The following is a 17,234-nucleotide window of genomic DNA, read 5'->3' as shown; positions in this document are numbered from 1 at the left end:
CATCAGTATTCAGTCCTTGCTGAATTTATCTAGCAACCCAGCCTCTAGCCCACAGGGCCACCAGGGCTCCTTCAGTCCTTGTTGAATTTAATCGAGACTGATTTTAATCAAGACTAGATGTTTTAAAAAGCACAATGAACATGATGCCATCTTTTTCCGAGAATCACTTGCTAAGAATTTTCACAAGCACCTAAACTGGCAACAACAGGAGATGAGGAAATTTCAGTGGGATGGGTGTATGGCCCGAGACTGGCTAACAGAGAGCCATAGGAACAAACAAGCCCAGACACAAGGTTTAAGTGGGCTCTCAACAGAGGTACTGAAGTAGTTCCAAGGAGGTATGAAATTAAAAAAGTAAAAATGTATAATCAAAACAATGGTTTTTAATCCTTAATTAGAGATAACTGGCTAGTCTACATTATTTAATTTTTTGAAAAATTATGCTGGGTTTAAATTAATTTAGTTAAAAATCACTAAAAGGAAATGTGGTTTCTCTCACCTAGTCTAGTCTGCCATTTCTTTCAATGTAAGAAAATCCATGAGGGTGTAATCTGCCAACTTTGTAGTAGCTGCAGCAAAGCTTTGACCTAGTATCATTAAGCTATCACTTGGGGTTAGCGCAACATGGCATTGATGCAGTTCTTGATCTTGATGTATAACTGCAGGCTTACTAAATATATAAAAGATCCCCATGTTTGCTGGGATGGTTTCCATGTGTATTTGACTTAGAAATTAGAAGTTATACTTTGCTAATACAATTCTAAATAAATTGAGGCATAACTGGTAACCAAGCCATTAAAATGGTAACCAAGTAAGAAAAGGGGAAAATGGCAGCCAGCACCCCTCCTCCTATAGCTCACTCCACTGTAAATACTAAAAGCCCTCCGTGCCCTGAGAACCAGCTCGTTCACCATGTGATGCTGATGTAATACTTACAGCTAAGCACCTGGAGGAAGCAAAGAAAGGGGTTTGCTTTGGATTACATGAGATGGGGGTGGAGGGAGAATGAAGAAAAACTGTGTGTGTGTGTAAAATCATAAAGCCACTAGCAGGTAGTTCAACGATTTCTGTTCCTATGCTCCCCGTGGGGATTTCGCGCTGTGCTCCCAGTCACTAGTACTGATTTAATAACAAAAGCCTTGTAAAACTGGCAGGCTTCCTAAATAAACTATGTAAAGTCTGCACATGCTGGTTTACTGTGCTGTATACTCCCGTGGATATTTGATAAAAATCCTGCCTCTATGATATACTCAAAATCGGCTCACAGCAATTTCCCAAAGACCACCACCACACTTTCTGGACTCTCCTTAGCTCTAATGATTAATAACATTAATTGTTAGCTAATTATTAGTAATTCATCCATAACTGCCAGAGTTGCCTTCTTTTCCCCTCACGACAGAAGTACCCTACACACCTGTTTACACAAATTATGACTTCATGAGGGGTGGAAATAAAGGTCAGAGTCCTAGCTCAAATCTTACTTCTGTTAAGCCTTCCTAATACACTTATCTACAATGTCCTTTCACCTCTAAATAGCCAAAGCACCAACTGCACCATTCATCTGACAGCTGTACTTAGGAGCTGTCAAGTCAGTTTCCCACCATAGGGACCCTATGTACAACAGAATGAAACACAGCACAGTCCTGTGTGTGCGGCCATTGTGCTGCTACTTAGCATATGCTAAACCGTGTGTTTATTAAGTGATTTTATTAACTGACACAGTCTAACTGCAGGCACCTCCACCAGGTGGCCATGGAGCTGACTGACTCAGGGCGACTCGGTGGGCACAGTGTAGAACAGTGCACGGCAGGGATTTCGGTGGTTGAATTTTCGGAAGCAGATCATGGGCCTTGCTTCCAGAGTGTCTCTGGGTGGCTTGAGCCTCCAAGCAGCCGAGGGCCATGTGTATCAGCCAGAGACTCCTCAGGCAAGAAGCCTATCTTTGTATTTCTCATCCCTGTATATAATACGGGTAATTTACAGTAATCACAAAAATTATAGAACTTTTCCCACCAGACTGGGATGCTACTTTGTATTGTGATTCTTTCTCCTACATTTTGGCTCATGCCAAAAGAACAGAACAGTAAAAATATTACCTACCATTTACTGAGTGATTGTTTTACAAAGGTGACATTTAATCCTCACAGTATTAGCAATTCCATTTTATTGATGAAGAAACAAAGACTCAGGGTAATTGTACAGCATATTCAAGGACACATAGCTTAAAGAAGGGAAGAAATCTTGATTAGAACTCAGGTCTGTTTCATCCAGATACCAAACTATTATTATTAATCATGCAAACACATGGCAAGCAGTTATTTTGCTTAGGTGACACAAAAGTATTCTCTTGAAAGAGAGTACTGAAGAGAATACTAAAGGAATGGAATACTTTAAGAATTGCGTGTGAGATTCTGTTGGGGGAGGGGAGAGCACCACAGAAGTAAAATTGATAGAATGGTCTCTATACCAAATCTACTTTGAGATTTCAAAAAAATTCCATATCACTCATTATTTGAATCTATTTATTTCACTCATCTTTTAGTAAGAAATTTTTATATTTTAAAGTGGTCTGTGTTCATGTTCCCTCACAAACCACAAGACAAAAACTTGTTGTCATCAAGTTGATACGGACACACAGCAACCCTAATTTCTCAACCTGAAAATTCCCCCCCACAAAATAAAAATTATTTCATAGGAAATTGATTTTGTTTTGTGTGTGTGTTTCCTTGCAGGAATAAGTCATTGGGTCTGGGAGATCAGGATGATAGTTTCAGTGGACACCAAGGTCAACTGGCATACCATAAGTCACAAATACAATGTTCAACATGCTAATTTGGTGAGTAGCAACTGGAGCTTAACTGTTTGGAGGCAACCATCTAAGGTATAGCTATTGGTCTCTCTGTGTCCAGAGAAAAGGAGCTAAAAATTGAAATACGGAAACAATGGACTAATGGACTATATAAACATCAGTCTCCACAAACTGAGAAGAGAAAAACTCGATGGTGCCTGGCTATCACTATCAACTGCCCTGAAAAGGATTACATTAGAAGTTCTTGGATAGAGTGGGAGAAAAAAAGTAGAGCAGAACTCAAAGCCAGATAAAAGACTAGGCTTACTAGTCAGAGAGAGAGAGACTGGTGGGACCCTCCAAGGGCCACCTGAGTCACCCTCCAGTGTGGAACTGAACTCAACGTAGGGTTCGAATAATCAGCATTTACCCAAGGACAAAGTTCATAGGGTTAGGAATGGGTGAGCAATGGAAAGAGAAAACACAGGGAGGAAGTGGGTAAGTGGTTCACTGAGGGAATGACAATGAGAGTTGATTAGAATCTGTATAAATTGCTGAATACTAAGACCTGCTCTGTAAACATTCATCTAATCCACAATAAAAAGGAAAAAGAAAATTTATGTGTGTGTTTATGAGAACTGGATACACTAATTAATTTTAGGAGACACAATGATTTAACAGGAAAAAAAGAGGAGCATCCTGAAGAAGTGGCATCTCTATTAAGAGCTGTTCAAGTAACTTCCTCAGTTGAGTTAAATCTAATTATGCTAGTGGTACCAACATCCTGCATTATCCAACAATAAAAAGCTGACTACAGCAGTGGCTCTCAACCTGTGGGTTGCTGAGGTAGTTGATAGTGCCAACCTGGCCGAAAAACACATGTGGGGTTAACTGAAGGGTGGAGGGATAAATGGTTCAGTGAGTCTTGCCTTCTAGTTCTCTGGTCTCTTGTTTTCTGATGGTCGGATCAGGGTGCAGCTGCCTTAGCCAGTTCCCTGCTTTAGCTGGCAAGGCTCACTTCCTGCAAGACATCCCTGAGGAGAAGCCACATGGACCTATCCCGATGCAGCCCTGGGTGCTGGAGCAGCCGTGTGGAGACCCCTGCCAGTGCTGAGATGCTTACACGTTCACTGATTCAGCTTTCCTTCTGCAGTCGGCATCATTGCGTCTGTTTTGTGAGATGGAGGATTTTGTGGATTAGTGTTGGACATATGGGTTAATGTTGGACTTGTGGGCTTGGGCAGCACTGGGTTGGGATGTTTTCTTGATGCACACTTAACCTTTATATAAAACTCTCTCTTATACATGAGTTTCTGTGGATTGGTTTCTCTAATGTACCCAGACTAACACAGTCGCCTAACACCATCAGAAAACACATATTTCCCATGGTCTTAGGAACCCCGAGACACAGCTCCTTTATCCGTCTCCAGGTAGGTCTGCCCACATGCAGATACGCCCACATACAAGCATCCGACGTAGAGTATTACCCATGTGACACCATGCTTCAAGACAAAATTTCATTCATTTGTCATTAGAAATAAATATTTCTCAATATAATTACATATTGTTTTTGTGATTAATCACTATGCTTTAATTATGTTCAGTTTGTAACAATGAAAATACATCCTGCATATCAGATACTTACATGACGACTCAAAACAGCAGCAAAACTACAGTGATGAAGTAGCAACAAAAATAATCTTATGGTTGGGGGGTCACCCCAACATGAGAAACTGTATTAAAGGGTAGCAGCATTAGAAAGGTTGAGAACCACTGTTGTGCAGGATTTCCGAGGCTGAAAATTTTCATGGGAACAGAGAGCCTCATCTTATTTTCTTGGAGCGGCTGGTGGGTCTGAAAAGCCAACCTGTGGCTAGCAGTCCAATGATTACTCAATAGAGCCACTGGGGCTCCCAAATTAACTAGGATATTTCTTAAGGGGCCCTTTCACCTTGGAAACTCAGAAACAACTAAGTGATAGCATCTCTAGCACTGTTCTTTAGTCTCTAGGCAGTTTAACATCTGATAATTAAAATAAGGATTCATATAGACCAGAGAGACTCAAGATTATCTGTGGACGTTTGAGTCCTTCTAGTATCTCAAGGTCCAACAACTCTTGGAAACAGGCCTACACCCTTCTTTATTTGGCTTTGGGTGGTGATTTCTTGGTGCAATTTTTGAAAAACTGCTCAATATCATGAGTGAATACAAGTGAACACATAAAAGCCAACTAGTTACAAAAAAAAAGGCTAATCAGTAAGAATTCTTGAATTGAGCACATTTCTTGTTCATCTTCATTTTTCACATTTTCTCTTTAGTAAACTTGGCTAACCATTGTTCCAATGAGGCCAACGTTGAGAGTTCTTTTTATTTTCTCTTGGTTCGATGCCAATTATGGTTGTACTGACTTCACAAAAGCTCAGCTGTGGATAAAGATGCACAATGCTTTCACTTCTGCTGACAATGAGCACAGATGCACCTTTACACCCTTGGCAAAGGAGCATTAGTTTTCCTTCTTATTTTAAGGCCATAGCATCTAGCAGATTCACTAGATGTAAACCAATCTAATAACCTTAAAAAAAATTTCCACTTTTAGGGGCTTAAGTGGAGAGGAAATGTTTTGAGAATGATGAGGGCAATGAATGTACAAATGTGCTTTGCACAATTGATGTATGTATGGATTGTGATGAGTTGTATGAGCCCCTAATAAAATAATTAAAAAGAAAAAAAAATTTAAAATTCCACTTTTTAGGGAGATAGTCTATTCAAAGATTAGAAATAACAAAAAAAGCATTAATTTAAAAGAGACATGTCATGCCTCTTTTATAGATTAATACTAGTGTTTTTGTGTCTACCAGAGAGAGGAGTCAATAAAAATCATAAACGAATGCTTGGTTTAGACCACTGAATTAGCAATTACTGTTTATTCATTTTTGTAGCAGGTAAGACTCTAGTCCTTTCATGATCTCTGAGTCAGGTAAATCCCAGTTGTATTTTGCCTCTCTGGTTTCTTGGGGGTGTAATATCTCATTTTAAAATATGTGCCGGCATCTGGCAGAGACACATAACTTTTTATATTAGGGGAAACATTCATTGGCACCGAGTCATTGTGCTCATGAGGTGGTACATCCCAGAAATATGACCACATAAAACTTGTCTCTCAAAAAAAAAGCTAAAGCTTTTATAAAGTGAGACAAGCCTTCTAAGTATAAATAGGATTTTCTCTATGTTATTTGGAAGTTGTGTCTTTTGGTGACAATTTAATTTTTAAGTGAATATTTTCAGGTGCAATGCAGTACAAACATGTGTTGTAGTATCTTTGATGTACTGTATGTACAGTTCTTAAAATTGTCAAAGACTTCTGATTTACAAGCTTTAAGTAGTTCTTTTGTGATGAAGATAAATTCATTACAGTAGTAATTTTCCACACCACAAAACTCTTTGGTTGTTTGCATGCGTACATGAGATGTGGAGTACGCAATTTCTCCCGTCTATTCTCAATGGTGTGGTGGTATGCCATTGGTTATCATTCTGGCTCTGCGGAACCTGGAATTACGGGGTTTTTTTTGGGGGGGGGGGATTTTTCTCTTTTTTAAAAATAGGCTCTTTGAAGGATGAAGGCATTCTAGATTATTTCTCTCCCCCTGTGGTAGTTAAATAATTTGTTGTCAATTTGAAAGGCTTACGAGTGAAGAGGTGGAGTTTGGCCTGCCAATCAGGTCACAGCTTGTTGATCTCATATGGAAGCACTAAGGAGATAAATAGCTCCTTAGAGGCGGGACTCACCCTCACTTCCCTGGAGGCTCTCTCTTGACTCACATCCCTGAGGAGAAGCCACATGGATCTAGGCTGATGCAGCCAGTGCCCTGAGCTGAAGGAAGCACGTGGAGACCTCTGCCAGCTCTGAGATGCTTACAATGCCACTGGATCCAGAAGACTTCCCACCCATTGGCCTGTGATCTTCCTGCATTCGGCATTGTTGCATGTGTTTTGAGAGTCTGAAGAGGCCTTTATAGATTGGTATTGGACATATGGGCTAATATCAAATTTATGGACTTGATCTGGACTGGGCTGGGATGTTAATATTCAATTGCTCTTGTAAATAAAGCTCTTTTTTAAACACATGAGTCTCCCTGGAGTTGTTTCTCTAGTCTACCCAGGTTAACACCCCTTCCCCTACCCCCATCTGAGAATGAGGATGAATCTGAGGAGCAACCTGACAAATCTGTCACAGGCGGGCTTACCTGACTTGTAGAACCTGAAGCTTATTTTGATGGTAACAACAATGGCAATGACATGGTATTAGAGCATAGGTTCTCAAATTTATTTGGCCTATTGCTCCCTTTTCAGAAAAAAAATTACTCAGTACCCCCTGGCAATTAAACACATTTGCACTACAGCCCTAATCCAAGATTAGGTATCTGCTTTTTTTAGCATCCCTGGATCGTTCCAGCGCCCCCCAGGGAGTGGTATCACCCACTTTGGGAAACTCTGTATTAGAGTATTAGGCGCAGATTAGAAAGGGTAGAGCTAAATGATGATGCCTGTGGTGAAAGTAAAGAAAATGAAGGTGAATGGACAGCAATGGATGTGAAAGGTGTCTCCTACCCTGAAATTATAGTGAACTTGCTTCAGCAATGTGGCACAGTTTACCTGAACCTGACCCATGGAGAGACAGAAGAGATTTTAGAAACTATAAAGGGCCAAATGAATCTTTAGGAGACCCAAGAAGACACAACACGATATAGAGAGCAGGAGATCTGACCAAGAAAAATCTAGCAGCCTGCCACCCTGGAGGATATAAAAGACCTTCATTGTGTGATACCATACTGATGAGTATGTGTGTCTTGCTGGAGCTTAGACCTTATGGGTCCAGTGGCCCCCTCTTGAGAGTTACTTCTAATGCAGAACCTATGACAAAAACAGTTCAAGAAAATGACTGAGAACATACATTACAATGACAATTAGAGAGTCATACATGAAGGAGAACCTGGCTATGATTCACTTCACAAACTGCACCCAATTCTAATTGGTTTTCAATAGCCACCTAAGTCTCATGGCAGTTGATGAAAACATGGTGAGAGCCAAGACACACACACACACACACACACACACACCCAATACAGGACAATGGCACCTGTCAAGTCTAGATACAAAGTTTGACCCTTGATTAAGTCAGCAAATGACCTTGTCAGTTTGATATCTAGTCTAGAAAAAAGATGTAGACAGTAAGCTAAAGTAAGCTACCTCTCTCCTTCAGTGGGAATGTGGTATTTGGAGTATGTCATTCATTCAATCATTCAAATAGGTTCACTAATAGGTTCAAGTGAGAGGTTTTTCTCACTTGATGAAAAAAGACATGAATGAAAGGGGACGGATGGTAAGCTGTAGGCACAGTGCAAGCCAACAGAAAGGAGCTGCCAGAAATTATAAAGAGGAAAGATAAATGACAAGGAAAGGATACGTGTCATCAATAAAGTGGCAGGACAATAAACCTAGGATTTCGTCAATGCTCACTGGCGTCAAAAGAAAGAACAAAGAGTTCCTCTTCAGTAATCCCTTGCTCAATAGTAGTTGCAGAATACAACACAATCATGGGAGACGTGGATTGGTTTGACTAGAGGTGCTAAAGGTACACAATCAGAAGCACACGCTCAAATGACTGATGTCCTTATTGACCTTGGCATTGTAAACAGGTTTTACACTGGAACAGTAACAACAGTAGTAGAGCACCAAATTTCCATCAGGCTCACTTTCATTAGGTAGCTACTGTGGGCTGGGAAGTCAAAGGAAGAGCCTCCTTTTTTGGTAAAGAACAAGCCAGAAGAGGGGTGCCAAATGACACATGGTTCCAACCGGCTGGAAAGCATTTATTGGTCAAGAGATGGAGAACACAATGCAGAACGTGAAGCTCTAAGGAGAATCCAATCACAGCTATGTGCAGCCACTCCAGGGTGCCTTTATGTCACCCCATGTTTTCAAATTTTAAACAAAATAGAATTGCTAAGAGGCAACTACTCCTTCCATACTGCACCACGCCACAGCTTACCAAGGAGAGTCCATTGGGACACACGAAGGGGAATCAACAAAGGACTTCATGGAAAAATTCCATTATCTTTTAATTCTATTTTCCCGCAAACTTTTTGAAGTCTTCCTTGTATGTGTCACATACAGTATTTGTCAAAAAACATCCTATCTAACAAAAAATTAAAAACATTCAATCACTATACATTCATTAACAACAACAAAAAGCCCCAAGACAAGACATAAACAAAATCTTACAAACAAATATTAGCTTGGTCACGGAAGGGCTAGATTTTCAGAAATTATGGATAATAATAGTTACACTTACAATATGAATAAGGAAATTTAAAGCCAAATGTTGAAAGTCAAACATTTCATAAATTTATAACACTTAGAGGAGAACTTCTTGGTTTCAAACCCTCAAAACACAGAGACAGCCCCCAGTGTTCAACAAATACTGGAGGTCCTCTTAGGCAGATATTTAAAATGAAACAAAATAAAGCAAACAAACCCTGTAATATATTAAAAGAACACTACCGTTCAAATTTAGCAACTCAATGCAAGTTATTGTGTTATAGTAGACAAGGAAAATACTGTAATGTAATTCCAATAGATGTCTAAAAAAGCAGCCAACTAAATTCCACAATTACATCTAATTACTAACCTGGCACATAAAGAGCAGAAAACCATCTCTCAACAGATAAAGTCTATTCTGGAACATGCACCATACAGTTCACTTATTTTCAAAATCTAAGAAGCCAAAAACAAGACAAGCTCACAAGCATAGCTACTATTTAACATTACACTAGAGGGCCTAGTTAAAACAACTGCAGTTAAAAATATTTAGAAACAAAATTCATTTACAGATGATATAATAATCCATGCAGAAAATAAAGAATATAAACTATTCAGCAAAGTGGTCTGATATTAAAAAAACATATGAGAAGGAATAGTTTTACAACACACCTGCAGCAACTAATTAGAAAATGTCATGAGAAAGCAGAACTCATTCACAAGAGCAATGAAAACCTTTATAAAACACCTATGGATAAACCTAATAAGAAATGTGTAACTACCCTATAAAGAAAACTGTAAAATTTAAATGAAGGTCAATTCCCACAGAAATCCAACAGAATTTTTTTTTTTGAATGGAAATTGACAAGCTGATTCTAGAATTGTCTGCAAAATAAAATAAGAATAGACAAAATTACTAAAAAAATAAAACAATGAGGGAAGCCTTGCTACATAAGGTATCAAAAGATACATAAGACCTCTACTGAATCTATAATAAGTAGGTCACTGATATTTGAACAGAAAGCATACCAAGAGAACGAATTAAACAATAAATGATATAGGAAGGTTACTAATTTAGAAAAAGATCCCTACCTCACACTAGAAGTAAAATCAATTCCAGATTTTTTAAAAATCATTTTATTGACAGCTTTTACAATGCTTATTATAATCTATACATCAATTGTATCAGGCATATTTGTACATGTTGCCATCATTCATTTCTAGACAGTTACTTTCTATTGAGCTCTTGGTATCAGATCCTCTTTTTTCTCCCCTCCTTCCTCCCACCCTAGTGACCCCTTGATAGACTATGAATTATTATTATTTCCATGTCTCACACCGACCACTGTCTCCCTCCCCGTGGTTTCTGTTATTCTTTCTCCTGAAGGGGTGTTTGCGGTTGTGTGTTGATCATTGTGATCAGTTCCCTTCTCCTCCTCCCCCCACTTCACCCTCCCCATGTAGTATCGCTCTTCCCATTCCTGATCCTGGGTTGCATATGTCGTGAGTTCTTATCTCTTGCTGCCAGGTGTCTTAATGAATTAAAATATTCAAAACTTACAGAACCCTTAAGTCATAATAGAAAATACTGACAGATTTGATTACAAAAGAAGAAAAACTTCAGGGCATGCACTGGATGGACACTGATCCGGGCTTCTGATTACATCCCTAGGGACCCAGGCAGGGTGTTGTGGTATATTGGGGCACTGAATCCTGGATCTTCAAAGTGCACAACATGCTCCAGAGGCTGCACCAATGAGATCCCACACAGGAATTCCAGAGTGAATTGGTCTCTACCTCAGATGCAACTAGAACTTATGGGCTTAAGCCAGAACATACAAGGTGTCTGAGGAAGCAGAAGACAGCTGTACCAATTTGGGAGAGCTGTTGGTAGGTGGCCAAATAAGGTCATGCTACAACAATGCCCTATATGTTGTATTAAGATATGTATTATGCTGGCAAACCTGTGACGATCATTCTGATGTATTTGGTTTTTGTTTATTCATATCAGGATATATCTCAGAGGTGCTATAGAGTGGGGGGTTATCCTCTTGAAGTTGTGAAATAAGTTTTTCTGTAAATGAAACCCAGGATTGATGAGCCTATAGGGATGGATAGCGAGTAGAATAAGGGGGTCGAGGAAGGAGTGTAGCATGGGAGGGGGTTCCAATAAAAGGGAAATGAAGTCAAGGTACCTAGCAAGAAATAGGATCTTTGGGAACTTATTATGGACGTAATGATGCAATTCTGCTTGACAAGATTGAATGATCCAATGGCATGACAATAAATTGAAAGACCCAAACAAACAAACATAGATCCAGGAACGGTTTTGGGGCTCTTACATCATGGCCCTGCTCAATACTCACCTTCAGGAAGGGGACACAGAGAAGATGGGTGCTATATCAAAATGTGGTGAGGAAATTAGATGGTGCCCGGCTATCAGATAAAATGGCATCTGGAGTCTTAAAGGCTTGTTTCCAAACAAGCAGCCATGTAAGTAAAATATCAACTAAGTCCACATGGAAGACCCACACCATCAGTCACTGAAGGATTATGAAGCATATCTGAAGTTGAAGGGGGAGGGATTAGTATCAGAGCCTAAGTCTGAGAATTTGGTTGCAGAAGGCTGTGGATGACAGTGGGAGCCCAACATTCACTGGTGGAATTATACAGGAAATAAACCTCTGGCGAACTCTCTATGCACAATTGAAGGATAGGAGGAAAGTGGGCACTATATGGAGTGCATTAATGAGTTGAGTATAGAAGGTCAAAGGTAGAGTCTGACTTGAACAGTTAAAATTTACACTTATGAGCAGATTCCCCCCAGGATGCATGATAGATCTGATCTGGTTTCCAAAATCTTATGTATTTTTGGGTTGTATTATTTTGTTTGGTTTTTGATTGTACATATTAGTGGGTGGGAATCCTGGCAGTGTTATGGCATTGGGGGTGGTGGTGTCACCTTCTTGAAGTTGCAGTATATGTTTTTTTTAATTTTGGGGGGTATGAAAACCAGGACTAATGAACCTATGGGTTTTGATGGGGAGGAGGACAGAGTGGGTGGCAGGGATGAAGGGGTGATGACATCAAGGGGTTCATATAGAAAAAGAATGTTTAAGAACTGATTGTGGTAGCAAATGTACAATTCTGCTGGATGTGATTGAACTATGGAATGATTCTCTATATGTATTGATATCAATTAATAAAAAAGAACTGTCATACGAGACAAAATGAAAAGGCAAACAACATATCATATTTAGAATAGAGATGGTAAAAGAAAAATACCAATAGAAAAACGGTCACAAGTACAAACATGCAAATCACAGAAGAAAAATACAAAACACCGGTAAAAATATAAAAGGATACACAATAAGGGGACTGCAAATAAGTATTTGAAAGCAGGGGAGTAGGACTAGCTTTGATACTTGCATCCTAGCTATATACCGTATACTGTATACTCGAGTATAAGCCGACCTATCAGCTGAGGCACCTAATTTTACCACAAAACTGCATTAAAAATGTGCTGAAAAACTCGGCTTATACACGAGTGTATACGGTAACTGTTATTAATGTCATTCTTATTATTGCCAGAGTTGGTGAAGATAGAAGGAAAGAGACATTCTTAAATGTATAGTTGGTTAGAGCAAAGTGTTAAAGACTTTTTGGAAAGTAATTTGGCAGTCTGTGTTAGATATTCACCATATACATTCCATTAAACACAGAAAGTCTCTGCTAGGGATGTTATCTAAAGAAACATTCACAAGTGTATACAAAGACATATGTAACAGGATGTTCCCCCTAACACTGTAAACGGCCTGGATTTGGAGACAGGAAATGCTGTTTTTAGTTTCAGTTCTGCCAATAGCAAACCATGTAGCTCTCTGTGTAGATAACTTCACCATTTTGAGTTCCTTGATTAACTACTATATAAAATGGGGGTGCTGATTTGCCCAATCTAATTCTGAGGAAACTCTAAGGTAGTGGTTCTGAAAGTGTGGTCTTTGGACCACATCATCTAGAAATGTACATTTCAAGCATATCAATGATGCAAAGGTATGAGAGCAGCAATCTGTGTTTCAAGGTTTCTCCGGCACAAGATTAAGTTTGAGTCCCGATGTGTAGATGAGCACCTCATCTGCACTCCCTCAGGCAACAATCAAGCAGCACTGAAAAAGCACTCTCCCACTAGTAGTACCCAAAATAAGGCTGTTTCATCCTCTCAATGTTGTGAACACGTACATTTTGGGTAATTATTGAGTATTAATGTGCCGCTAGGAAGCCAAACTTGCATATGAAACCAACTTGCGTCTGTTAAGTCAGGTCAAGGGTTAGAAACAAAAAACTTAAGCGTGGTCTTCATAAGGGGAACTGTTCCACTGGCAACCTCTGCCAGCATTTTTTCTTGATTCCTCCTTGAACTGTTTACAACACAAAAAAGGGCACTGATTTCTCAACAAGCCGTTTGTTGGCCTTTCACAAAAGCAGTAGGCACTTTGGTTGGTGACTGCCTTTCAGAGACTGAAATGTTTGCTCTATACAAATAACAGGCTTCCACATTTATTAGAAGCTCAGATGTTGGTTTTAATAAGAAGCATGCACAGATTCTGAAGGGTTTGGAATGTTTCACAATCATTTGATCACTCTGATCCAATTCTCCTTAATTTGATTCTCTGGGTTGCTCACATGATCTTAATTTTTCTATTAGGATTAACACTACAGCAATAACCATTCTTTGATTTTGGTAATGGATTTGATCATTCTTATTACTGATTTGTCAAAAAGAGCACCATATATTTGGTAAATTTTATATGATGGCAAGCAGAAATCTTAATCCAATGATATAATTCTCAATATAGTAGCTTCTATTTATTTTATAATTTCACCTATATGTATCAGTTTAAAGTCAAGAAATAATAGGCCAGTCAAATCATCAAAATATGTACTCAATGGCCATACACTAAAGGTCAGTACTTTCCCCATCAGAAACTCCCTCAGTTTTTCGTTTGGGCCTATTTACGCATTGACACAATGGTTAGAGGGTTTTTTACTTGTCTTCTAAAGCCACAACAAATCTGAGGCAGCAACTGTAAAAGGAGCAGGTGCTCTTATGGATGGTCCTCATAAGTGACAAGAGAACTAATGATTTGACAAAACTAGAAAAAAAGCTGACAAGAACTCTACAAGCACCAGAATCAGGGACTGAGCAATGTCAGAACTAGAATGACTGTAGTTAGTTCTTTCTCGCTTATTTTTTTTCAAGGTGTGAGGTATTTAGCACCTCGTATTTCAACCTCATTGTAGGGAGATTACTGTAAGGTAAAATATTCACCCCCAAGCTGGTAAACGCAAATATTTCCCACTATTAAAGAACAATAGAAAAGTAGTATAACTACACCCTGCCAAAAGAGGAGAACCTGAGAGACCTGGAAAAATAAGGCCATTCCATGGAGTTCCTATATTTGGTGTTTTTAACACTCTATCAAGTACCGTGAACTTGATAAATACTGCCATCTAAAATAGTTAAAGAGCATAGAAATCCCTCAACTAACTGGGAAATCTAGCACTCTGGAACAATTAAACCTATCACTTACCAACCTAAATCTGAATCTTTAAGTTGCTCCCACCAATCACCGCCATTTCCATACCTGTTACTACAGGGAAATGTACACAGAATTGAAAGTTTAGAATACTAGGTCTTAGAAACAATGCTTCCTTTTAGGAAAAAGGCTTTTATTTTTATTATTATTTTGAAGGCCGTAGATTACTTTAACGGTCTGATTAAAAAAAACCCAAACATTTATTTAGTCAATATTTTCTTACGATCTCAAAGTTTTGGGGAGCCATCCATTTAACTCTAGATGATCAAAATAAAGCACTTTTTCTTTAGATACTGATAATGTACGTGTTTAAGCTCATAAAATTTAGTATTTCATTCAGAGTAATCCCTTAAGATTTTTTAATGATAATGAACTTGGTAACAATATGGATGTGAAATAAACATGACCTTTAAAGCAATATTAATAGAAAAAAAGGAATATTAGCAAGTCTCTTGTGGGGGTGGGGGAGGTATAAGAGTGGCAAAAGAAAAACATAACTCTTAAAAATTCTTAAAAGAGTTGGTCTATCTTCACAGCAAAACTCTTACGATATCAAGTGCATTTTTCACTACTAAACTGAAGGGGTCAGCAGTTCACGATCATTTCATAAGACTGCCAAGTCTCAAAAGTGACCTTGTAAATACTAAGGCAGAATATCATTTTCACAGTAGTTAGAACTGTTCTGTCACTTACAAGCTCTCTAGCCTAGAATAGCTTGGTTCATTGGGCTCTGTGATGATTAAATGGCAATAGACATTAAACAATTAGCACATTGATAAGTAGTTAGCAAGTGGCAGCTAGAAATTACTGCTCAGTTTGTGTGCGCGCGTGCGCCAGGCTTTATCATTTGCAAAGCGTTAGTATATGATATCCTATAAAAGTATACCCATTTTTAAAATGGGTAAAACCTGATGTCAAATGATTTACTCAAAGACATAAAGAGGAAAAGCAATCTACACATTAATTAAGAGGAAAAGAAATCTACAGGGTTCAAAATCCCGTCCCCTAAAAAGCCTGGAAGCACTACCTTTTTATTGTTCAAGTATTGTTAACAGTATTATTTTGAGACTGGTTATCTAGTTTGGAGATATTCACTTATTCCTTTTCTTTCACGACTTCTGCTTTTTAGTCCCCAGCACCCTTAAAGGAAAATGTAATGTAAATAAGGCAGTTTATTCAATTGTGTCTAGAATGTGCTGCACATGGCAGTACAGCCATCCATTCTTCTTCCCCCTTTGCCTTTTCCTGTTTATTTAGCAACTCCACGATGAGTGCACATAAGGGGGGGAAAAGTGAAGTTCAAACGACTTGAAGTTAAATTTGACCAGGTAGAAGAGTAAACGGTTAAAATAATAAATGAAGAATTCTCGGGCCTTTAACAAGGGATAAGGGAAAGTTGTCTGTTGTTGGATACTTAAAAGCTTTCCAGTGTGGTCATGGGAGGGAGGCAGTAGAGTTGCTGAAGAGTCTAGAGTCTAGAAAAATCTCAGCAGGTCACCCTAAAGTCACTCTGGACTCAGTGCTAGTACACTAAGCCAACCAATCTGCTGCTTTGTAAAGAAACACTAACCACTCCACAACGGATGCAGTTTCAATAGATGGAGTTCTCGTTAACTGTGATGTGAGCTTAACCACACACTCCAGGGCACACAATTCTCAGGAACAGATAGACCACAATGAAAGGGGAAGGGCAAAAACAATCATTTAAAAATGCCCTCCAGTGCTTGCTTTTAGTGAATGAAGCATGCGAGCTTGGGTTGTGATCACCTAGTCCTACAGGGGGAGACAAACAGAAAAACCCAATTACTTTTAGCCTAGTTTTCGGTGAGGAATGTACTGTCTTTGTGTGAATGGTTTGCAAAAGAAACTTACAGTCACGTGCAAACTTATTTTAAAAAACAAAAAAATTCGAGTTTGGTCGCTTGCGTTTCCGGCCAACGGTTCTGACTCCACTAGGACCGCTTTAAAGCCCACCCCACCCCCCCAGTCTTTGGCGGGCCAAAGGACTCGGGCTGTCACTCAGTCAACTTCCTTGGACGACTCCACTGCCAGAGTCCTCCCAAAGTTTAGCAGAAAATTTCTCAAAAGAATCGTCTGTCCAACCTGCTCCACTCCCACTCCCCGACACTTTCTACTCCCACGAATTCCCTCCACCTCTACCTCCGTCCCCCCTCCCCCACCTAACCCCCCGACTTCCCAGCAATAGGCTGATTCCTCCGTCTTGCGGGCTTGCTTGCCCCAGGATGCTGGGGAAAGCGGCCGCAGCAAAGTAAACTTTCAGGGCGTTCGCGCAGGCGGGAGGGCGCGCGGCGCACTTACAGCTGGTTGATGGCGTTTTGCGAGATCACCGCGTTGGCGGAGAAGTAGGGGATCATGTCGGGGCCACTGAGGCTGCAGGTGCAGGCGGGGGGCGCTTTCCTCTCGCGGGTCAACGTACTCAGGGTCATGGGGCCGGCTCCAGGCGCTCAGCTTGGCATCCTGGCACCCACTCGGCTCGGGCACCCGCCGCTTGCATTGGGCTCAGCTCGCTC

General features: G+C 39.8%; 1 protein-coding gene across 1 annotated transcript in view; it reads right to left on the bottom strand.

Annotated features, from left to right (window-relative positions):
• Positions 1 to 17,173, bottom strand: part of SSH2 (slingshot protein phosphatase 2) — a 125,609-nt gene extending 108,436 nt beyond the window's left edge. The window contains exon 1 of the mRNA XM_045299966.1: positions 17,023 to 17,173. Within this exon, the coding sequence (XP_045155901.1) occupies positions 17,023 to 17,150 (128 nt within the window). The 5' untranslated portion in view covers positions 17,151 to 17,173. The remainder of the gene's footprint in view (positions 1 to 17,022) is intronic.
• Positions 17,174 to 17,234: the final 61 nt, after the last annotated feature.

The sequence above is a fragment of the Echinops telfairi genome, unplaced genomic scaffold (genome assembly GCF_000313985.2).
Source record: "Echinops telfairi isolate 266 unplaced genomic scaffold, ASM31398v2 ScPeMD7_7458;HRSCAF=8496, whole genome shotgun sequence".
NCBI classification, from domain to species: domain Eukaryota; kingdom Metazoa; phylum Chordata; class Mammalia; order Afrosoricida; family Tenrecidae; genus Echinops; species Echinops telfairi.
The sequence above is the reverse complement of the archived record's forward strand: the minus strand, read 5'-3'. Positions and strand labels throughout refer to the sequence as shown.